Genomic DNA, 25330 nt, shown 5'->3' on the forward strand with positions numbered 1-25330 from the left:
AGAGTCATTCGGTAAAGTGGAATGCTTCAAATATTTGTCAAATATTTTCAAATAGACTTAAAAACAATTCCTACTTGATGAAGAAGTATATTCAAATGCTGTGTTTCATTCACGTTATTTTTTATTTTGATTTTGATATACTCCTATTGATCCCCAAAGGGAAAGGCTTCTCTGCGTTTATCCCATCCTAGCTGTGTAGCTAGGAGCAGTGGGCAGCTACCGTGCAGCGCTCGGGGACCAACTCCAGTTCGTCTTGAACTCGAGCTGGTCTTGAACTGCAGTTGCTCTTAAACTGGAGGCGAACTGGAGACCAACTCGTTCACTTCAGTCAGGGGCACAGACAGGAGTATAAACCCTAACATGCATGTCTTTTTGATGGTGGGGGAAACGGGAGCACCCAGAGAAAACCCACCAAAGACATGGGGGAAAACATGCAAACTCCACACAGAGGGCAACCTGGGATGACGCCCCAAGCCTGGACAACACCATGTTTTGTTGGCCAACATACAACACATTCACCTTGTAAACAAACATACAGTAAAATCTTCAGTCAGTCTAATAATACCAACTTCAGAAAGAACAACCCTCATTTTATTTAAAACCCAACTCCTGCTTCAACCCACTACCCCACTATCTATGACATAAAAGGACAAACACAAAATGGTAAACAGAAGTGACCGAGATGACTGATAGCACTGCTGGGAAATAGGAGAGTCCTTAGAATAAGGTCAGCTGGAATATGTCATGGCTGACATCTGAGAAGATGGTAGGTGCTATGACACAAAACATTCAGATTAAATATAGACAGGAAATCCAAACAGCAACAATTATAACCAACAAAATGTACTTTATTCATATTGATGGAGTTTTTTTCTCCTAAACAGCAAACCTGGGTCAAATAAAACTGACCAAATGTATTTTTGCTTTAGCAGTGTCACCTAAACTGTCAGTCACAGAAAAGCAACTTTCAAACACTTTTTAGAAAATTAAACCAAATCTTAAAACTTTCTAAAATTCCAGTGTCTGACATAGAGGTGAATTTAAAACAAGGTATAAGAAATACGTTCGAATGGTATTTGACCCACATCTGCCTTAGTCGTGTCATGTTTTTAAACAGAATGAGTCCACTTTCTTCCATATCTATCACTTTTACATTCAGTAGAGCCTGTACACACTGCTTTAGAAAGTTGCCTGTGTATTGCTGCCTTTATAAAGTAACCAGTGGTGAGTGGACATCAGTAGCTAAGGGATACAGTTTAGAAGAGGGTCTCTACTTACATTCAGCTTGTAGGGCATAGACTCAAAATAGATGGAGGTGGCAGAGATTCTCTTTACATCCGACATATAGCCATGGGTCAAACTGGGGAGGAAAAAAAAACGGCAACATGTAAAGAGCCGAAATCACAAGGAGAAACACAAACACTCTCTCTCTCTCTCTCTCTCTCTCTCTCTCTCTCTCTCTCTCTCTCTCTCTAGTAGCATTCCATTAGTTCCAGGTTCTCGCTCCTTGTCCATGAATGTCTTGTTCCGGTAGCCCATTTCTCATCAGGTTGCCCTGGTTCACCAACACCTGACGCGCTTGTTAACCCGGGCAACGTCCGAGCCGGTATGACTCTATTCACGTTACTCTCTCTCATATCTGAGGTAGTTGGTTTGTATAGCATTAGCAGTCTAAGCCATGGACTCTTACTGGAGACTCGTCCCAACTGGGGTTTTAATCCCCAGTCTCTGGTGGAGAATCCGGCATTCTTACCTACTGAGCTATCCAGCTGCTAGGAGAGACTGTACAATAAGCGAAAGATGGGGGTTGAGGGTTAGTGAGTGTCAGAGCCACTACCCAGGATGAAACAAGGAACATCCATGAGTATATCAGAAAAAGGGCCCTCCAGGACAAAGTGCTGAGTGAGATACAGGCTGTGCAAAGACGAGACAGAGACAGTCCAGTCCAGCACTTAGTAGCAGGGTGTAAAATGCTAGCTGGGAAGGCATACACTGAAAGCCATAACCAAGTGGCTTGGATAGTGTACAGGAACATCTGTACTGAATACAGACTGGAAGTCCCCAAGTCCAAATGGGAGACACCACCAAAGGTGGTTGAGAATGGCAGAGTCAAGATCCTGTGGGTCTTCCAAGTTCCAGACTGACAAGCAGGTGCTGACTAACCAACTAGACATAGTGGTGGTTGACAAGGAACAGAAGACAGCAGTAGTGATCGATGCAGCAATCCAGAGACGGCAACAACAGGAAGAAAGAGCATGAGAAGTTAGAGAAATACCAATGGCTGAGGGAAGAACTAGATCGGATGTGAAAGGTGAAATCCACAGCAGTTCCAGTGGTAATAGGAGCACTAGGGGCTGTGACCCCCAGACTGGGAAAGTGGCTCCAGCAAATTCCAGGTACAACATCTGAGGTAGCTGTCCAGAAGAGTGCAGTCCTAGGAACAGCTAACATACTGCACAGAACCCTCAAACTCCCAGGCCTCTGGTAGAGGACCTGAGCTTAAGAAAGACACACACCACCTGAAAAAGGATAATGGGGGGGGGTATATATATATATATATATATACACTATACCCCCCAGTTCCATGTCAGCTCATTGGTATGACTAATCTTTTCATAAAATGGTCGACCTTGTTCGCCACAAAACCACTCGTGCTCTCTTAGAGTGCAATCTGACTTTTCTCTTTTTGTGTACTGTAAGCGAAGTAAGATAAGTTTTAAATTAAATAAATGTTAAATGACCTCAATCTAGCTTTCTTATTTCTCCATATTTTCTGCAGACAGCAACATGACAATCGCACCTTTATTTTATTGACTAATTATAATTACTTGATAAAAAAAAGGTTATTGGGTACAAAAGTCATACAATAAAATGTATTTTAAGTCTTTTCCCCCCATTCTCCTGTGGGTAAAGTATCTGCCACTCATGAGCGAGTGAGTGTTTGACTAAGGCCTTGATTGTGGACCAAGCATTGAGTAAAAGGTAACTGGAGAATTTAGTTGGTTGGCGAATAAGCAAATGAGAGAGGACAATATGGATAGAGTAAACATTATCATACTATCTTAACTTTACACACCCACCCACACACACACACACACACACATACAGAAAAAAAGGTGTAAACTACTGACTGTCCTCCATCAGGGAGGTCCAGGCCCATGATGCGATCGTGGGGTTTGAGCACAGCAGTGTAGACAGCAAAGTTAGCAGGGGAGCCGGAGTACGGCTGGACATTGACTCCCCACAAGGCAGGGTCCAGATCAAAGGCTTCCAGGGCTCTCTTCTGGCACAGCAGCTCAATCTTGTCCACCACTTCTGCTCCGCCATAGTACCTACACAGGGGGATATAATTGACATGATGTAAACAAATCTGAACTGTTTGTGTAAACATGATTTCTTGAGCCATTCCTAAATACTGTTTCTCCTGGATATTTGACACCAGCCCTTCTGTGTTGACTTGTTTACTGTGTGCATGTTCTTCCTGTGTACATTCGGTTACTATGGTTTTCTCAAACAGTCCATGCATATTTGATGAATAGGCATGGTATGGATGCTATGTGTGGTATGGATGCTGCAAATGACAGGTGTTAATGCTCCGCTGAATGACAACTTTGCAAACAAATTGACCAATTAAGTGTGACATGACTAATAATTCTGGTGGTCTCTAATATCACAAGTAATTAAACATTTCAGTATCTCTGACTGTATAAAAACAAGTAATGTTTGTTGCTCCCAATACCATTGTAACACCACTAAATCAAATAAGAATGACAAATCTTTAATCACATGATTAAAGGATCGGTTCAATTTTTTAAAATCATCAAAATGTTTTTGGGTATCATTTAGAAATAGACAAGCAAGTAGCGGTCTATTCCGTTGCCAACCAACATGAGGATCACCGGTTTGAATCCGTTACCTCTGGCTTGGTCGGGCATCCCTATAGACACAATTGGCCGTGTCTGCGGATGGGAAGCTAGATGTGGAAATGTGTCCTGGTTGCTGCACTAGCGCCTTCTCTGGTCGGTTGGGGCACCTTTTCGGGGGGAGGGACTGGGGGGAATAGCGTGATCCTCCCATGCACTACCTCCCCCTGGTGAAACTCCTCACTGTCAGGTGAAAAGAAGTGGCTGGCGACTCCACACGTGTTGGAGGAGACATGTGGTAGTCTGCAGCCCTTCCTGGATCGGCAGAGGGGGTGGAACAGCAACCGGGATGGAAGAGTGGGATAATTGTCCAGGTTCAATTAGGGGGAAGGGGGGGGGACGATGACATGTCTCGTTTTGAATACAACAAGTTCACAGTGCAGTCCCGTGTACTTTCATTTATTTTATGTTTATTTGCATTTTATTTTAGACAGGAGCAAAATCCGATTCGATTTGGAACTACTTTTTATGGCTAATGCAGTACAGCCCAACCACGTGTAAACTTCTGCACTTTTTACAGCAGGAAGTAATGCAGCCCAAAAGTCCTGTAGGAGAAAACAAACAAACTGCAACATATGTAGCAAAGAAAACGTATTTGAAGTGCACGATAAAGTAGCTTTAACAGCAGAAGTGTGATTTGAGAATATTTTTTCAATTTAACACTTTTACAAGATATGTTGGACGGCAATGTGAGCTCCCTGTTCTTGAAAAGGGAATAGATTTTCAAGGCTTAAATTATTTTCCCTTTGAACCGTGTTGATGCCAAGCCAGAAGATTAAGAAAAGTGGAACTGAAGCAATCTACATTTTTGTCTGTACAATTCTAAATGAAGCTTGCAGTTGTTTCAATGAGGTCTGGGTTTAAAAAAAAAAAGGAGAGTATCCTATAAGCTGTTTCTATAATGTGAGATTGAAGCATTTATACTTGCCAACCAGTCAAAACACCTTTTTCATGACCAATATCAAGATAAACACTTTTATGCTGAGTGAATTTTAGAACATGAAAATAAAGCTGTGACATTTATGACTGGGTCACTATAAAGATACACTCTTTATGTTACATAAAATAATGGAGTAACATGTCATTAAAATGGGACCCAATCCTGACACTACCTCATCAGATTCAGGACACTACTTTGGACAAATGAAGTAAAACAAATCCAGAGGAATTAGGTAAATGGTATATTTTATTTGGGACAGGAGAAAACAACAGCTGGCGATGAACCGATTAATTTGTTTTGATCATCCTTTATCATTTTTACATGAAAAAGGTTGAACGATGGCAGAGCAGACAAAAATAAAAAATAAATATTTGAAACTAACACAGCAGCAGGGAGATTTACTGTGAGCATTAATTCCTGAGAAAAGAGGGATGTTATAAAACATGCTGGTTCTCTGAATGCTGACCCCCCCCCCAAAAAAAGAAGAACAAAACAGGAATTATCCAGGAGAAATAATGTTCTGTGAAAAATAAATCCACAAAACCTGAAAATGGGCCCACTGTCCCACCTTAAGTGTTTTTTAGTAGTTTGGAGGCTTGAGATTAGTTACGATGTGGTAGGTTTGTAATAACATAAACAGGGCCATCTCATCTCATCTCATCATCAGCTGCTTCTCTGGGGTCGGGTCGCGGTGGCAGCAAGCTAAGTATGGCACTCCAGATGTCCCTCTCCTCAGTAACGCCCTCCAGCTCCTCCTGGGGGATCCGAAGACATTCCCAGGCCAGATTGGACATGTAGTCCTTCCAACGGGTTCTGGGTCTAGCCCGCGGTCTCCTCCCAGTTGGACGTGCCTGGAAAACCTCCAAAGGAAGGCGCCCAGGAGGCACCATTATCAGATGCCTGAACCACCTCAACTGGCTCCTTTCAACATGAAGGAGCAGCGGCTCCACTCCAAGCTCCCTCCGCATGTCCGAGCTCCCCACTCTAAGGCTGAGCCCAGACACCCTATGGAGGAAACTCATTTCAGCCGCTTGTATCCATGATCTCACCCTTTCGGTTAGTACCCAAAGCTCATGACCATAGGTGAGGGCTGGAATGAAGATTGACTGATAAATTGAGAGCTTTGTCTTCCGGCTCAGCTACTTCTTCACCACAACGGTCCGGTACAATGTCCGCATTATTGCTGATGCTGCACCAATTCGCCTTTCAATCTCCTGCTCCATCCTACCCTAACTCATGAACAAGACCCCAGGATACTTGAACCCCTTCACTTTAGGCAACAACTCATCTCTAACCTGGAGGGAGAAATCCACCATCTTCTGGTGGAGAACCATGGCCTCAGACTTGGGAGGTGCTGACTCTAATCCCGGCCATTTCACACATTTCTCATTAAATAGGGCCAATTAAACATAAATCATGTGCCTCTATGTGTATGTCTGTATGCATGTTTATGCATGTGTCTGTGTAGGTATGTCTTTGTTTATGCAGATGAGCATACATATGTACATACAGTGCATCCGCAAAATATTCACACCCCTTCACTTTCTCCACATTTTGTTATGTTACAGCCTTATTCCAAAATGGATTAAATTCCTTTTTTTTCTCATCAATCTACATACAATACCCCATAATGACAAAGCAAAAACGGTTTTGTAGAAATTTTTGCAAATTTATTAAAAATAAAAAACTGAAATATTGCATGTACATAAGTATTCACACCCTTTACTCAGTACTTGGTTGAGGCACCCTTGGCAGCAATTACAGCCTCAAGTCTTCTTGGGTATGACGCTACAAGCTTGGCACACCTATATTTGGGGTATTTCTCCCATTCTTCTCTGCAGATCCTCTCGAGCTCTGTAAGGTTAGATGGGGAGCGTTGCTGCACAGCTATTTTCAGGTCTTTCCAGAGATGTTCAATGGGGTTCAAGTCTGGGCTCTGGCTGGGCCACTCAAGGACATTCACAGACTTGTCCCGAAGCCACTCCTTCATTGTCTTGGCTGTGTGCTTAGGGTCGTTGCCGGGTTGAAAGGTAAACCTTCGCCCCAGTCTGAGGTCCTGAGCGCTCTGGGGCAGGTTTTCATCAAGGATCTCTCTGTACTTTGCTCCATTCATCTTTCCCTCAATCCTGACTAGTCTCCCAGTTCCTGCCGCTGAAAAACATCCCCACAGCATGATGCTGCCACCACCATGCTTCACTGTAAGGATGGTATTAACAAGGTGATGAGAGGTGCCTGGTTTCCTCCATACGTGACGTTTGGCATTCAGGCCAAAGAGTTCAATCTTGGTTTCATCAGACCAGAGAATCTTGTTTCTCATGGTCTGAGAGTCCTTTAGGTGCTTTCTGGAAAACTCCAAGTGGGCTGTCATGTGCCTTTTACTGAGCAGAGGCTTCCGTCTGGCCACTCTACCATAAAGGCCTGATTGGTGGAGTGGTGCAGAGATGGTTGTCCTTCTGGAAGGTTCTCCCATCTCCACAGAGGAACGCTGGAGCTCTGTCAGAGTGACCATCGGGTTCTTGGTCACCTCCCTGACCAAGGCCCTTCTCCCCCGATTGCTCAGTTTGGCTGGGCGGCCAGCTCTAGGAAGAGTCCTGGTGGATCCAAACTTCTTCCATTTACGAATGGTGGAGACCACTGTGCTCTTCGGGACCTTCAAAGCTGTAGACATTTTTTTGTACCCTTCCCCAGATCTGTGCCTCGATACAATCCTGTCTCGGAGGTCCACAGACAATTCCTTTGACTTCATGGCTTGGTTTCTGCTCTGACATGCACCGTCAACAGTGGGACCTTATATAGACAGGTGTGCCTTTCCAAATCATGTCCAATCCATTGAATTTACTACAGGTGGACTCCAATCAAGATGTAGAAACATCTCAAGGATGATCAGTGGAAACAGGATGAACCTGAGCTCAATTTTGGGTATCATAGCAAAGGGTGTGAATACTTATGTACATGCAATATTTCAGTTTTTTATTTTTCATAAATTTGCAAAAATTTCTACAAAACCTTTTTCACTTTGTCATTATGGGGTATTGTGTGTAGATTGATGAGAAAAAAAAGGAATTTAATCCATTTTGGAATAAGGCTGTAACATAACAAAATGTGGGGAAAGTGAAGGGGTGTGAATACTTTCCGGATGCACTGTATATATACATGCATATATGTATGAATGTGTCTGTGCGTGCATGTATATTCTCGCATATGTACAGTATGCAAGTGACAGTTATGTGCCTGCAGGTGTTTTTTGTGTTAATAAGCAGGGGTGGACTGTGTAAACACTCACCTCCTCCCTGGGTAGCCCTCTGAGTATTTGTTGTTCAGACAGGAGCCCTGGGCTTCCAGCGCGGCTCGACTGCAGAAATTCTGTGGAAAAAGAATGAATACACACATGCACGCAAACACATACACACGCGCACACACAGATGAAGACCAAGACACCCACAGACACACAGGCACACTCATTCAAACAGACACATGCTGATCAATGACAATGCTGGACAGCAGGAACAAGAACAGCAAATTAAAGACTGTTAAGTGATAGTGAGAAATCCCCTACAGCAAAAAGGCAATCATGACAGTATTGAACCCCTGAACATCCTTGAACTAACACTCTGCACCCTGCAATGGTTATCACCTGTGGTGCTTGAAGATACAACATAACAGTATACACTTCTGCTAACGCAAAAAGATGTTATTGGAGTGTCTTTTTGCATCTCTGAGTTTCTGAAAATGGAACCAAGGCTTCATATTCTCTTTAAGTAATCACTTGTCATTCCAATGCAGAATACAGTGGAACGGTCAAGGTAAACATATTCTACTAAAATATCTATGTGCGCGCGGCCGCACACATAGATACACACGTGATCCCGCCAGGAGACGAAAACATGAGTCGACCACTTGGGGCCTTGAGTTAACAGAAGTTATTGAGAGGTTTCATTGTTTGATACTAGCGGGGATGGGCCTTGACTTAACCTGATAGGTTCTTCCACACATGCGATCCTGCCAGGAGACGAAAACACGAGTCGACCACTTGGGGCCTCGAGTTAACAGAAGTTATTGAGAGGTTTCATTGTTTGATACTAGCGGGGATGGGCCTTGACTTAACCTGATAGGTTCTTCGGTACTCAAGGTGAGTTAAAAAAAAGTGTTTTTTTGTGGCAACCGGGTGGCGTAGCGCTCTATTCCGTTGCCAACCAACACGGGGATTGCTGGTTCGAATCCCCGTGTTACCTCCGGCTTTGTCGGGTGTCCCTACAGACTCAATTGGCCGTGTCTGTTGGTGGGAAGCCGGATGTAGGTATGTGTCCTGGTCACTGCACTAGCGCCTCCTCTGGTCGGTCGGGGCGCCTGTTCGGGGGGGGGGGGACTGGGGAACTCTTCTGCCTAGCCAAACGGTACAAGTCATTTTCTCCTTCCTTAGTGTCTAATTACTCATACAACTCACCATGCGCCTTTTGCTTTGCCTTTGCCACCTCTCTCTTCGCTTTACGCTGCATCTCCTTGTACTCCTGTCTACTTCATTGACTTCATTGCGTCGACTAAAATAAATGGGTGACTAAGTGGCTTTTCGTATTTACATGTAATTTTGAAAGAAAACACACACTAATTGTACAATTAGTGTGTACAATTGTACTAATTGTATATTTGTCTGTTTCTCTCTCTATATGTTTGTCTGTGTGTCTCTATCTGTATCTCTCTGACACATTGTCACTGTCATTGACCGGTCATGTTGCTACATGCAGGCTGCAGCCTGGTCCAAGTGTTTGCTGATGGGCAGATGATATCTGGCGAGCTAAGTGACGCGCTAAGTCAGTAAGCTAAGTCAACACCAGGCGAGGCCACTGCCAGACCGCCCTCGGTGTTATCGGAACTGCCGGTCTGCATTGGCTAGCAGTTAGCTTAGCCTGACCTGCTCCCGCATCCTGTCAGACTGCCCTCGGTGTTTCCTCTTTAGGCACAGCTCTGGGCAGGGCTGTGGCCGCTGGGCCCGCAGGATGGCAGACGTGGACAAAGACACTGCATGGATGGCACTGGGTGAGGCCGCCACAAACCTCAGTTCGTGCCGCCATCTTCCCACACTGGTACTGGGTGAGGCCGTTGCAAATGTGAGTTAGCGCTGCCAAAACGTAAATTTCGGGATTTACTACTGTAAATTTCAAAAAATTAAAGACTCAACATTAAATTATTATGGTTTATCAATTAAATACACTGGTATTTTTTGGAAAGAAAAAATGTGTGACATCTGATGTTTGTCAATGGCCATTTGCAAGTGCCAAGCTAGTAGGAAATGGTTGGATAAGACTAACACATCCCTTTTTATCTCATAATCCACTCACAGTGCCTCCAGTCTGTAGGTGAATGTGTTTGAAACAATACATAGCCAGCTGGCTGACGGGAGCCGCACATAAAGAAATGTATAACAGTCACTTGTTTTTCTCCTCTATCGTTAGCTCTTTGAATTGGAAAACGTGATAGGGAGAATTGTCTCAATAAATGAGATGGCCTACATTTTTTTCTCTTCATTAACCTGCCTGCCATCCACTCAAACTTCACCAATTCTGTAAAAATTGTCAGAACAATGTTTAAGGCACCGCTGGTGGTTTTCCCTGTTTACACATACAGCATCTCTCCGTAAGATGCCATTTGTTCACATACAACATGACAATGCTTTCTGTCTTATTCCCAACTCATGTAGGGTGCATTTGATATCATAAACTATGGCATCTGTAATTAACTTTATTTTTTCTTATTATTTTGACATTATTGATTTTCCATACAAGTGTACCATGCCACTGACTATCAACTTCATCCTCTGCACAAACTGAACAAAGCTCTCTCATTTCTAGGTCAGTCCATTTTCCTGACATTTAGTATGTGTGTGTGCGTGTGTGAGGGTGGACATTTGTGAGGAACTATAACGGTTTTCCTCATATATGGGCCTGTCTGTCCTACAGTGGCTTTGGGGTGTGGGGGCTGCAGGGAGGCAGTATGAAGATATCAGCTTCATCTCACACTAGACCGACTCAGGCTTTTGTGTTATGAGGGCACTGATACACTTCACTGAACAACTTTTGTGGCAGAGAAGCAGCAGCAGCAAGGGACAGGGGAGGGAGGAAATCGACTCAAGTGGTAAAAACCTGGTCTGCTCCTTTGAATAGAAAAACTTCTATCTTCAGATAATGAGGTCATGGAGTCACTGACATTGCTCAGTTGCAACTGAGCTACAAAAAACAAACAAACAAACAAACACAACAGACCCCAAAACCCATAAAATCTGGAATCTAGGGTTCAGGGTCATTTGCATTTTAGTGATTCAACTCTGATTATTGAACTCATTTATCACCAGTTCTTATCATAACTTTTTATTTTCATTTCCCCCCCCCCTTTTTCTCCCCAACTGTACCCGTCCAATTACCCCACTCTTCCGAGCCATCCTGGCCGCTGGTCCACCCCCTCTGCCGATCCGGGGAGGGCTGCAGACTACCACGTCTCCTCCGATACATGTGGAGTCGCCAGCCGCTTCTTTTCACCTGACCGTGAGAAGTTTCACCAGGGGGCCGTAGCATGTGGAAGGATCATGCTATTCCCCCCAGTTCCCCCTCCTGAACAGGCGCTCCGACCAACCAGAGGAGGCGCAAGTGCAGCGACCAGGACACACACCCACATCCGGCTTCCAACCTGCAGACATGGCCAACTGTGTCTGTAGAGACACCCGACCAAGCCAGAGGTAACACGGGGATTCGATCTGGCCATCCCTGTGTTGGTAGGCAATGGAATAGACCACGCTACCCGGATGCCCCCATCATAATTTTTGAGAACGAAACAAAAAGGTTTCAAAAGCCAAAACTATGTTTTCCGTATAGTTTATCATTGTAAGTGATATTGCAGGATTACCTTCCCGCAATATCACTTACAATGACTAGATCTTGAAATCATTCTTTTTTTGGATTCCAACTCAAATTCAGGCATTTCAGGACAAAGGACACAATTGAATCAGAATCGGTTACAATATTCATTAATGGATGGGCATCCAACTTTTACATTGCAATCGCCCTGTGGCAGTCACACAAACACATACAGATCCATCATGCTTGATCAGAGACAACAGGGCTAGAGCTGTCACCATAAGGCTCTTCTCTTTTGTGCACTGATATTATCTTAGATGTTTTAGGTGTTTTAGATATCACTACATATACAGATTGCTGTCATTATTTATTCCTTTTACAACTATTGTTTTTTTGACTGCACAACACATTTCCCAATTGGGGAAACAAATACTGTTTCATGTGGTGCTTTTTGGCATTTCAGTCAATTCATTGATTAGAATGGAATGGTTCCAAATCACGCTCATTTTTGGCCTCGTTTGATATCCGTACTGAATGTGGCTAGATCGTACCGGTGGGAGGGCTTAATGATGATAGAATTCAATGATCGACTTTACATTCATGTCACATCCAGTGATGCCACTGATATTGTGTTGATATCCTACAGCACCATTAGGGCCAGATCTCTGGTGGTACAGGAGAACGATGAGGCAGCATATGTGTAACAGTGACACACACACACACACACACACACACACACACACACACACACAGGCGGGAGGGAAATAGATGAGCAATTATAGAGGCATCATTTGTAAAGACAGAGCAACAACTGCTGTAAACAGATTTCATTTTCACCTAGAGACGTGACAGAAAATAATCTGATTGGAGAAACATACAAGACAGAAACTCAGAAAGTAATCTGACTGAATGAAAAGAAGACAAAAATGCTGGCACGCATATGCACGCGTACGCACACACACACACACACACACACACACACACACACACACACACACACACACACACACACACACACCTGTATTACTGAAACAGCTTAAATTAAACTAATGTTTGTCTTAATATTCCTGTTTGTACATTTTATTATTTATAGTATATTTATAGTATATTTACACTTTGAAAAGTTTTTTTTAAATAATGAACTTCATGGCTTTTGTGCTGTACCTCTAGATTTTCACAAATACTGAAGTACTACTATCTTGATTTAAAAAATGTTATGTGGCTACAATTTCTAAAATGCATTTTATTTATGTTACTAAATGTTATATATCTAAGAGGCAGACAGATTCATTCTGCAGAATTCCAAAGATTTTAATCAATAATATGTGCAGAAAATGTGAAGAAATGCTGCAGATTCCTTTTGGGTCCAATTAGTACTCTCCAAAGGAACAATTGGCAGGGCTGTTTGAGTCGTTGGACTGAGGGCACCTCTGCTTCCTGCCGTTCCTCTTGTTCGGTCTCGTGTGCGAATGTGTCCCCCCCACTGAGCATAGCAGCAAACATACATTTGCCAACTTGTCGTGAATGTTCTCTTGTACATTCTTGGATTAACTTTGCATACCCCTCCAAACCTGTTTCTAACAGGTGATCCTGTGAAGTCATAGCTAAAGGAAATAGCTAAATAGAAATATAGAATATATATGTAATTCTGTCTTTCCATACATTTTATGTTGCGCCTGAGTGTGAGGCACCAAAGATACTAGTACTAGCTGGATCTAGTACTAGTATCTTTGGTACTAGAAACTATGATCTCAAGATTCGATAAGCAGTAGGCAACTAATTTTTTTTTTCTTTTTAAAATCGAATACCCGGACCTGAGAAATTTCGAGCAGGTTCTTAATGCTGAACTCTACTGGAATTCCTTAATAAAAAATAAAAAAAGACAAGCTCTCGTGAATAATCACATGCATCATTAGTAAGTATTTTAACAAACTTTTACCTCAGAGGCGATGAGTTCAAGACCCCGGCACTGCCTATCCTTCTCCTTCAGCAGAAGGTCCCACATCTCTGGATCATCCTGAGCAAGGCTCTCCTGCCCCGTCCACGCACGCTCCTCATCCACTGCACGTGTGGCTGCGTGGGACTGCTGCCCACGGACACCCAGGGCCACTGGAGTACGCTGGCACAGAGGCTATGGACAGGGAGGGAAAGAGAGAAGAGTACAGTAAATAAAGAGAAAAAGAGGACTACAGTGAAAAGGAGTTCATCCAATCCAACAGCTCCCAGCAGTAAATAAGCATTCTAGGCCACAGCTTGTCATACATTGAGTTAGAGCCCAAAGGTGTGTCTACTTAGAAGTTAGAATATATTCCAAAAACATTCTAGAGGTTATATTTTTATCAAAATCTGCTGATGGTTATTTTCAAAAAACCTTATGTTGTTGCAGCAATGTATAGCCAAGTGAAATACTGTGAAAAAAAAGCCTCTTCTCCTTTTACTTCTTGCGCCTCCCATTAGCGGTCACCACGGCGAATCATCCATTTCTATCTCCTCCTGTCCTTTGCATCTTCCTCTGTCACGCCAACCACCTGCATGTCCTTCCTCACCACATCCATAAACCTCCTCTTTGGCCTTCCTCCTTTTCTCTTGCCTGGCAGCTCCATCTTCATCATCCTTCTCCCAGTTTGAGCTGTTACCTTCAGGTAACAGCTGTATTAGGACTAAGAGATACAGGGCTTCCTTTGTCCCCACTGCCATCCAGTTGTTAAACAGTAGATAGTATTGATCTGTTGTCTGCAGTTTGCTAGTTTCCTTGGTCCGTATAGTTTATATTTTTTATATTTTATATTTGACCTACTTTGGTTCTCCTTGCCCACAACGTCCTGTTGTCAATTCCATCTTGGTGTTTGTATGTTTTGTCTTTGTGTGAGAGTTTTTATACTGGCTGCAAACTAATTTCCTTGCAAGGGACAATAAAGATACTTTGACTTTGATATACCCAGCATTTCTCCTGCACACATGTCCAAACTATCTCAATCTTGCCCCTCTGGCTTTTTCTCCAAACTGTCCAACCTGAGCTGTCCCTCTAATATACTCACTCTTAATCCGGTCAATTTTTATCACTCCCAACAAAAATCTTAGCATCTTCAACTCTGCCACCTCCAGCTCCACCTCCTGTCTTTTCGTCAGTGCCACTGTCTCCAAACCATACAACATAGCTGGTTACACTACCATCTTGTAAACCTTCTCTTTCACTCTTGCTGGTTCCTTCTGTTGCAAATCACTCCTGACAGTCTTCTGCACCACTCCACCCTGCCTGCACTCTCTTCTTCACCTCTCTTCCCCACTCCCCGCTAATTTGAACAGTTGACCAAGTATTTAAATTCGTCCACCTTCGCCACCTCTACTCCTTGCATTGTCACCATTCTGCTGTCCTCCCTCGTTCACACATAAGTATTCCATCTTGCTCCTACTAAATTCCATTCTTCTCTCCAGGCTCTCAACCTGCTTCCTACTCTCACTACAGATCACAATGTCATCTGTGAACATTATAGTACACAGAGACTCCTGCTTGATCTCATTCATTAACCCGTCTATCACCATTGCAAACAAGAAAGGGCTCAGCTGATCCTTGATCTAATCCCACCTCGAACCAAGAAAGGGCTCAGCTGATCCTTGATCTAATCCCACCTCGAACCAATCTGTCATTCCCACCACACACCTCACCACTGTCACACTGCCCTCATACATATCCTGCACCACTATTACCACTATTCACAGACATATTACATACTTCTCTACCACTCCAGACTTCCTCATAAAACACCTCCTCTCAGCACCCTGTCATATCCTTTCTCTAAATCCACAAAGACACAATGTAACTCCTTCTGACCTTCTCTATTCTTCTCCATCAACACTCTCAAAGCAAACATTATATATCTAGTGCTCTTTCCTAGCATGGAGCCATACTGCTGCTTGCTATTCATCCCCTCTCCTCTTAACCTAGCTTCCACTACTCTTCCCCATATCTTCATGCTGTAGCTGATCAACTTTATTCCTCTGCAGTTACTACAGCTCTGCACATCACCCTTATTCTTGGAAATCGGTACCAGTACACTGCTTCTCCACTCCTCAGGCATCCTCTCATCCCCCACCACCCAAAGGGCACTGTAGGGAGAGAGTGCCTTCCTGCTCCTCTTCTCGCTTCGAGTGGGTCCAGGGCGCTGGCTCCAGTAGGTCTGGTGGCTCATCGTCTGGACTCTGACACAGGGTTTCCATACCTCACTTGGCTAGCCACTAGCATGTCCTTAACACAAAATCTCCCTGGGGTGCGCTGATGGAGGCATCTTTTTCTACCCTCCACTCCTCCACACTGGGAGGGCACAGCTCCCTCGACAATGTCGCCTCCCTCAGTCCTCTCCACAAGGTGGCTCCCCACCATTCATCCTCGCAGCCCGGGAGAGGCGGTCACATCCTCTGTCGCAGGGCAGTTGGACTATGGACTGCAGGATTTGTCGCTAGGCGAGACGCCGACACTCCTGGTGGGTAGGGCTATGTTGGGCAAGGGCTGTCGTCCCTTGGCAACTGGTTGGCACCACCTTCACTGCCGCCGGCCCACAATACAGCAAGGTCTTCTCTTCCCCCAATGCTGCCACCCAAGCTGCAGTTTTCTTCTTGGCATGCCAAGTCTCCAGGTTTGTGTCTCTTTCCCGTGTCGGGACACCTGTACAAGTCACCACTATGGTAATACGCTGCCACTACCTGGGTTCCTTGGCACAGAGACATGGAAACAGATCATAAATGAGGGCACAATAGTCAATTTATTAAAAAAATTATTAAAAACACCAGAGTTAAAACCATATGCAAGTACATAAAACAAAATGACAATAAAGTTTTCCTGATTCCCCAATATGAAAAAGACTAAAAACAAATGTTCATTAAAAGTCCCCTCTAGCTGTGGCATCTTCATTTGCAGTGTGGAACCAATTTATCTGTCCCGAGTTAATTAGACTAACTCAGGATAGCTGGTCCACACCCCACTCTGCCACAGTTACTTATCCAGTCACTTCATGTTAGTCTCCTTAGATTAAAACAAGCCTGCACATTGGTGTTATGCTGGTGAACCATGACAGGGATTGCTTAACACCTTGCAGTTTGTTCTGCAGAACAAAGTCCATGACTTTAATGGCCTTAAATATGGTCCGAACCTGTTTTTTTATGCGTTATCCAAAAACATCAAGGCTAATTATCTTAGTGTATTCCATAATGCATTGTATACTATATAATTCAGATTAGCCATTTTGAGTTAATATAGAGGAAGATAGAATCCAGGGTTTGCATTGTAGTGACCTACTTTAAGCAGGTTAGACATTCACCATGTGACTGTCCTTTTAAGACGGTGGGTTCAGGGGTCAGCAGAGGGGATTGTGGGTAGATGCACGGTTGAGGAGGATTGGTGTGTGTGAACTAGCATGTCGAGCAGCCCGAGTTGATAATAGTGAACTGTGTACTTTCAGTTGGTGGAGAAAATAAACGACCCCATGGTTGTGGTCAAAAAGAGAAGTGGTCTTGTCTCCTTTCTGCCATCCTTCACAGCATAATGCATTTTAGTTTGGTGGTTTGCTTGGAGCATTTGACAACTTAATAGCCTTAACTTTTGTAAATGAGCTCAGAAAAAGGTCCTATTTATTTGTCATAGTTAATGTTAGCCTACTTGACTACAAAGGTTCTGCAAAATATGAGACTGACCATCAGTTATGTGTATGCATGTAGCCTATTAATTTATGTTTTAGCCATAGAATATTAATGCATATAAAACAATTCTGTGCGCAAACTTTAACAACACATAGTGGCCACCTCCAGACATCCCTTTGTCACCCCTGGGCCACCCCAGTTAAAAATTATTAGAACCGCCACTGTCAATGTTATTCGGTTCACCTGTACGTGGTCATAACGTTTTGGCTCAGCAGTGTATATGGAAACTGAAAAATTCTAGTTACTGTGTACCAAATGTGTTAATATATATAAAATAAATGTAAAATGGATTCGTCTTGTCAAACATAAGTAGAGCTGAATTTCAAGTCTATTCCTCTCTCATGCACTCTAATATGTAACCCAGTATAATTAGAAGCTGGCCTGTTTGTGTGATATCAATAATCAGCGTGGTTGTTCAATTATGCTTCAATCAGCAGTTCTACCGAACAGAGGGATCAGCTTTTACAGCATCAATGTACAGAAGGAGGCATAGAGAGAGAACAGATTCAGCACTTCCTGCTTATCTTATCTGGACTCGAAGCTGGCAATCTCTTCAGCTTCTGCTGCTTCGGTGCCTGATCATGTGACATTGTAGAATCCATTCAATTTTCACTACCACGGTCTTCTTTTTTCTTTCTTTTTTTTTTTAACCAACACCTAAGCATGAATAATTGCCAGTCCTTCCCCTTCATGCAGGATCATGATGGATGTTTGAATCATTTGTGGGTTAATGCTATTGTATCTGTGTTTAAATAGAGATGAGACATGAAGATGTAGCAGGGCTGGAGATGCCTGTTGAGTCTTCATCAATAGTCTACATTTCAAAAGCAGGGGGTGAACTTTCAAGTAATTCAAACTATGTGCAACATATGTACATTTTTCAATGTAATCCACTGTTTTAAAACCATGGGGTTAGCAGTCAAAGGCGGGGGTGTGTAAGGTAAAAAACAAATCCCAGAACTAAAGAAATTGGCTGTTAGCCTATATGGAGTAAACTAACCCTACATGTACCTTTACATTAATACATGGGGAAAAATCGGCTTAACTGCTGTAGGGTACTAGGTAATATCTTAAAAGTAAGCATTTAAAAAAACTGACAACATAGCATGAAAAAGGAAAACCCCCTGATGAAACCTTTGGATAAGTAGTATTCATTCTTGGTCCACAGAGGCAGATAAAGTATTAACTGGACACTTACTAGCACATGTTCAACCTGAGACCGGCGATATCAATACCAAAATAAGCAACTGCTGTGTCTGACTGAATGAAAACTAAATGCTATGGTTTGACAACAGTGCTATGGACACCAACACTGCAGCCACTATCAGGGACCACATGCTAAATCAGAGTGAGCGTCTGTATGGACGCAGGAGGCTAGACGCTGACGAAAAACTAAGAAGAGGCAGTGGGTAATTAAAACAATTTGAAAATGACATTGACGCATTGTGGTTACTGAAAGGCCTGAATTTAAAGAATGCCACATACTTTCAGATGATCTCAATAAGAGAAAGTGGCATAAGCCCAATCTAACTAGTTAATCTACATCCCCCGTGATCATTTTCAAACTAACAATAAAAGGGTCTACGGGGCAGTCAGCGTGCCTGATGAAGGGAAGAAATGTCACGGCAGCCTCCTGTACTGTAGTTAATAAGGAGAAAAAAAACCAAACTATTAGAGCTTTTTGAAAAAGAAAAACCCAGAATAAAACACTTTAGGTCACTCCTCAGAGTTCGACAGAGCGAACATTTCACTCGCATTTGCGATTTGTGTGCGAATTGTAAAATGTGTTTAGGAGCACGTGTGCGAATAAAAAAATTCAGCCCACGTAGCCTGTCCCACCCCCCCAAGCAAACAGTTGATAACAATGATAGCGGTCACTACGCTGAACCAATGTTGTCCGTCGGAAAAAAAAAAATCACGTGATCCACTCGTCAGCGCAAAGGGATACAACACTTTCTCTACCAAAAATAAATAAATACATAAAATAAAAAAGTCAAGCGTGTTGATGCAGGGGCGCCTCTGCAGCCGAATGGTTACAGCTCATCACATGGTCGCAACGTCGCTTTCTGGAATCCAGCCGGCGACCTTTGTTGCATGTCATACGCCCCCCCTCCCAAACTTTCCTGTCTATACTGTCGCTGTCGAATAAAGCAGAAATGCCAAAATAATAATAATAAAAAAGAGTGAACATGCAGTGAGCTAGATGGATAGCTAAAGAATTCAGAAGCTGCCTTGGTGTGTCCACAACTGAGGACTTGATGCGGAAAAGCTTTAAGGGGCCTCCATAAAAGCAATTTGATCCCAGTCCTGCTGTGGACCGCCGACTGAGCTAAAAGCAGGCATGCTTACAAAAGCTGCTGGTCCAGTCAAGTCAATTTTATTTGTATAGCCCAATATCACAAATTACAAATTTCCCAGTGATATTATTTGTGTCTCAACCAACTGAGCAGACTTTTTTTTTTTTTTTTGCCGTTTGGAACTAAGAAATACTTTATTATAGATGCGCTATACCGTTCATACTGAAAGCAATCTAAAATTTAAATAATTACGTAATTATTAAATAAACTGTTTGAAGCAGAAATAATCAAAAACCTAGTGTACTTTTTGTATTCAAATAAATGAATCCCTCTATTAAGGAAAAACACATTGCTGCAACCCTAAAGTTCTTTATGCACTCCCAAATTTGGGGGGGGGGGGGAGTAAGCGTCAAGCCCTGCCCCCTATGAATCAGTCAACAATATGATGCTGATGACCCAAAATGGAGATTACTTCTGTCCAACCAAACTACAGTTATCGTTCAGGGTATGAGGAAAAACATCCATTCATTGGCAACTCTAAGAAGCAAGTACAAAATATATGTATTGGGCTGAGGGCAATTAAGGAAAGGGAGGTGAGGAAATTTTTCTTGATATTCTTAAAGAATCAAAGTCATTAATGTTGCTTCATTGCACTGCTATTAAGAAACGATATTAACTTTGCAGTCTTCAACAGTTTGAAAATAATAATAAAAAAAAGCTTTGATCGAAACAATGACAAGATGCTTAGCTGCAGGGCAGTCATGACAGTTATACCGTAATGATGTATATTTTATATGTATATATGTAATGTGCATGGATAAACAGACTCCCTAGCCCTTAGCTAATGGGTCAGACCCTCTAGTCGACTGGTTAACGTAGTCACCTGCGGCGTGGGTTCACGTCCTGGCTGCAGCTGCTCAGAAGCGGGATGGTGAGGCCATCGGAAGCACGTGCACCCAGAGGCGTGAGGGAGCTGATATGCTGAAGCCGAAGGAATGGGGAAGTGTAACGTGCATGGATAGGTAGACTCACTAGCTTTGGGTTAACGGGTCGGACCCTTTAAGGCCAATTCATAATCTTGACGTACTATACACAGACCGTACTCTGCTGGGGTCCGCGCGGACTAAAATGACGCAATAGCGGACCTCAGTGTACATCCGCCTGCCCATGTCCTTGTGAAAAAGGCCCAACAATGCCTGCATTTCCCGAGGAGGCTGAGGAGCGCCCGTCTATCCCCTAAAATTCTCACCAACTTCTACCACTGCACCAATGAGAGCATCCTGACCAGCTGCATCTCAGTGTGGTACGGCAACTGCACATCTGTAGACCAGAAAGCTCTGCAGTGGGTCGTCAAGGCGGCCCAGCATATCACCGGTACCCAGCTCCCAGCCATAAAAGACATTTATCACAAATGCTGTCTTCAAAGGGGTCTCAGCATCAGCAAAGATCCCACCCACCCCAACCATGGATTGTTCTCCCCCCTGCACTCTGGGAGGCGCTACAGGAGCCCCAGAGCCCGCACTATCAGGCTCAAAAACAGCTTCTTTCCCCAAACTGTTGCCCACTTGAAACTGGCTACCCACTAAATGTCTGTGGATATTTTTTACATGTGCTCTTTTTTTAGCTTATTGTTTTTAATAATTGAATTGAAGCTCAATTTTTGTGACCGCGCGTACCTAGCATTCGCATACTGGTGTCACACAAAACATGGCTCGACATGAAACTGTTTCACGTCGATATGCATTTTGTGTGGCACCGGAAACCTTTAGTTTCTTCTTTGTGGCTTTACAACTTTTATACAGTATGGAGACAATATTTTTCCTCACCATCCCTCACCAACATGCTGAACTCCCCCTCTCTATCTCTCCCTTCGTTAAGTGGCCGAACATACCACCTCCGTGAGGTGTTTCTTTCATGGATGTATTATAGTAGAACTGGATATGGCACGGGCGGCATGGTGGCGCAGTGGTTAGCACGGTCGCCTCACAGCAAGAAGTTCATGGGTTCTGTCGTGTTATGCATAATTGATTCCAACAGTCTGTTATCGAGTGTAATGCGAACGTCTTTATTCAGTACAACTCGGGAGACAATCTGAAGTATATCCCGGCAGCTTTTCAAAATAAAATTCCCTTTCGGTATTAACAGAGTCCTCCACATCTCCCTTTATAAGGAAACAGTGCAGACTGTACCAAAAGTATATCAGATAACAAACCAATAATAATGTCCATCAATAAATGTCTCTGCACACCTCACATTAAACATACTTGGCAAGCCATGTTGAACTTAGCTTTTCTTTTTTTCCACATAACACCTGGAGCATTACAGGATAGAACTTTCTCACTTCTCTACATGCTCACAAATCCAGTCTGTGAGGCTTTACTACCACTCTACCAAACCTAGTCCTGGTAGGGACGGGCATGACTGTCTTTGGAGTCTGTATTGGAGACTCAGGGTGGTCCGGGGTAGCTGGCTGAGCTGGTGTGCTGGATGCCTGTGGCTGAGGTGCTGTCTCAGGCAAGGGGATGAGATGGTGTCTGTTTCGCCTGATGTTGCCTGTAGGGCCATCCACTAGATATGAACGAGGTGTGGAGTGAGACAAAACCACAGTGCCCTGAGACTTGGTATCAGTGACCCACACTGACTGTCCAGGTGTGAGCTGATTTAAGTCCCTCACTCTGTCTTTTGTTGAACGTCTGAGTGACCTTTGACCTCCTCTCTCTTTCTCTGGCTGCCACAGCAGCCCCATTAGGAAGAGCAGGGACAAGTAAAGAGGGAGGCTGGGGCACAGGTGTGCAAAGTCTCCGTCCCATCAGTAATTGTGTGGGGCTGTAGCCATTTGCCATTGGAGTAGCTCAATAGGCCAACAGAGCAAGGTATGGGTCTCTGCCTTTCTTTAGCAGCTGTTTCACCATCTGGACGTGGCGTTCTGCCTCTTCATTGCTTTGGGCAAACTTGGGGCTACTCGTGACATGTTTGAACCCGTAGGATGTCGCAAAGTCCTTGAACTGTCGACCACAAAATTGAGGTCCATTGTCACTGTAGAACAGTTCAGGGATGCCGTGTCTGGAGGAGATTGATTTAAGATGTACAATCACATCATCTGAGCGTGTTGGGGTTAATTTTGCAATTTCCACAAATCTTGAATAATAATCCACAACTAGAACATAGCTGCTGTTGTTGAGGGTGAACAGATCCGCACCCACTTTTTGCCAAGGTCTCTCCGGAAGCTCACTGGGCAGTAATGGCTCCATTGGATCGGCACATTCCTTTATGCATGTTGTGCAGTTTCTCCCCAGCTCGTTCAGTTGGCTGCCTAGGCCGGGCCACCATACTGTTTCTCTGGCCCACTCTCTGCACCCTGATATCCTTCATGTAGAGCCTCTAGGACAGAGTTGCACATCGCTGTGGGAATGACTAGTCTGGACCCTGTTAGCAACAATCCATCGTGCACAGTAAGGATAGCTTTTTCTGGCCAGTAGGCTTTTACTGGACTTGTGAGGTGGCTGTAGTCAGGCCATCCGGTCTGACCAAATGAGATGACCTCTGAGCACTGTCTTCTTTCGATTGTTCTCTCAGTTGTGCCAGATATGTTGAGCTGACATCTACATAGATGTTAGTGTCTTCCAATAGGTCTTTGTCTCTGTCGTTCAGACTCATGCTTGGGCTGACAGGTGCATGTGAAAGAGTGTTTGCGGTGTGGAGGGCTTTACCAGGAGTGTGAGAGATAGAATAGCTGTACCTCATGAGTCTGAGTCGAAATCGCTGGATTCTGGGAGGAAGCTCAGTTAGAGCCTGGTGACCTAACGGGCTAACTAGAGGCTTGTGGTCAGTCTCTAGAGAGAAATGTCGGCCAACCAGGAGGTCTCTAAAGTGCTCACACTCCCATGTCAGCCCTAGTGCCTCTTTCTCCACCTGTGCGTACCGCTGTTCAGTCTCGGTCACAGAGTGTGATGCATACGCTACCGGCCTCCACTGCTCCCCCTCCTTCTGTAGAAGGACTGCACCAAGTCCATATGATGAAGCATCCACTGACAGTTTCAGCTCCTTGTTGGGGTCATAGAGTGTCAAGATCGGAGGTGATGTCAGATCATTTTTCAGCTGGTCGAATGCTTGTTGTTGTGCACAGCTCCAAACCCACTGATTTTTCTTTGAGAGAAGGTCCCTCAGTAGTTTGTCTTTCTCTGCCAGTCCTGAGATGAATTTTCCCAGCTGGTTGACCATCCCTAGGAAGCTGCAGACTTCGCCTGTATTGGATGGCTCCTTCATCTCTCTGACTGACTTTATTTTGTCTGGGTCTGGTTGCACGCCATCAGTTGACAGGATATGACCCAGGAACTTCACTTCTCTCCTGCCTAGCTCGCACTTCTCCATGTTCAGTGTGACGCTGGCTCCTTGGACCTTGTGGAGTACAGTGTGAAGTCTGGTGTCGTGGTGCTGTTGGTCTTTTTCCCATATGAGAACGTCATCCATATGACATACTACTCTCTGCAGCCCATCGAGGATCATGGACATTCTCCGCTGAAAGTGTTCAGGGGCAGATGCGATGCCGAACGGCAGTCTGTTGAAATAAAAACAGCCAAAGGGAGTTATGAATGGTGTGTATGATGCTGACTCAGGGGATGATGGGATCTGCCAAAACCCTCTATTTGCGTCTAGTTTACTGAAGACTTGCGCTCCTGCGAGAGTTCCAAGCATCTGCTCAACTGAAGGAGGGATGTATTTCTCTCTGCATACTGCTTCATTGAGGCGGGTGAGGTCTACGTAAATGCGCACAGAGCCACTCTTTGTTGGCACAGGGACCATACCAGAACACCATTCTGTTGGTTCTTTGACTCTGGAGATGACTCCCATCGACTCCATTCTTTCAAGCTCCCTCTTCACTTTCCCCAGTAAAGGGATTGGGACACATCTCGGTGTTGCCAGGGAAAAAGGAACGGCGTCAGGCTTGAGCTTAATAGTGTATGGCTGCTGCATCATTCCTAAGCCCTGGCACAGTTTTGGATGTGACTCTTCCATCTCAGCCTGGACACGAGGTTAAGCTTCACGCTAGCTGGTCTGCTTAACAAGGCCATTTGTAAGTCTTTTATGACATACACATCCTCCTGGATCACTAGCTCACCTTTGCCTAGTGACTCAGTGTACCTGCTTAAAAAAGGAAGTGGCTTACGTCCTGGGCTGACTAGTGGTCTGGCTGTTTTAGTCAAATGGGTGTCTGTCTCTGCTATAGTGTAGTAGGTCTGAGCTGGAATGATGGCGATGTCAGCTCCCATATCTATTTTAAACCTGACTTTATGGTTTTGATAGTTAGATCTGCATACCATGGGTCTGTGCCTGTGTCTGCGTCTACGGAGCCTAAGAACAAGGATGTGTTGCAGTTCTCAATAGTTTCTACAGCATGCACTGCTTTTCCAGATTTGCACACTTTACTGTAGTGCCCTTTCTTTCCACATGTATGGCATATCACTTCTCTGGCTGGGCACTGCCATTTTCCCTGGCCTGGGGATTTTCCACATCTGTAACAGGCCAGGCGATCAGCTGGTGTTTTTCCTTTTGACCCTGTTTTTGGTGTGGGCAGCTTTTGTTTTCTATTCTTTGTTGTCACTGCATCAATTTCAGCTTTAGTTTCCCCTC

The 25330-nt window shown here is 44.1% G+C and overlaps 1 protein-coding gene across 1 annotated transcript in view; it reads right to left on the reverse strand.

Annotated features, from left to right (window-relative positions):
* Positions 1-25330, reverse strand: part of shmt2 (serine hydroxymethyltransferase 2 (mitochondrial)) — a 70840-nt gene that overhangs the window by 24915 nt on the left and 20595 nt on the right. Inside the window, exons 2-5 of the mRNA XM_056273166.1 lie at positions 13648-13839; positions 8147-8226; positions 3132-3332; positions 1279-1360 (exon numbers count right to left, since the gene is read on the reverse strand). Of these exons, the coding sequence (XP_056129141.1) occupies positions 1279-1360; positions 3132-3332; positions 8147-8226; positions 13648-13839 (555 nt within the window). The remainder of the gene's footprint in view (positions 1-1278; positions 1361-3131; positions 3333-8146; positions 8227-13647; positions 13840-25330) is intronic.

Source organism: Lampris incognitus, chromosome 2 (genome assembly GCF_029633865.1).
Source record: "Lampris incognitus isolate fLamInc1 chromosome 2, fLamInc1.hap2, whole genome shotgun sequence".
Lineage (NCBI taxonomy): Eukaryota > Metazoa > Chordata > Actinopteri > Lampriformes > Lampridae > Lampris > Lampris incognitus.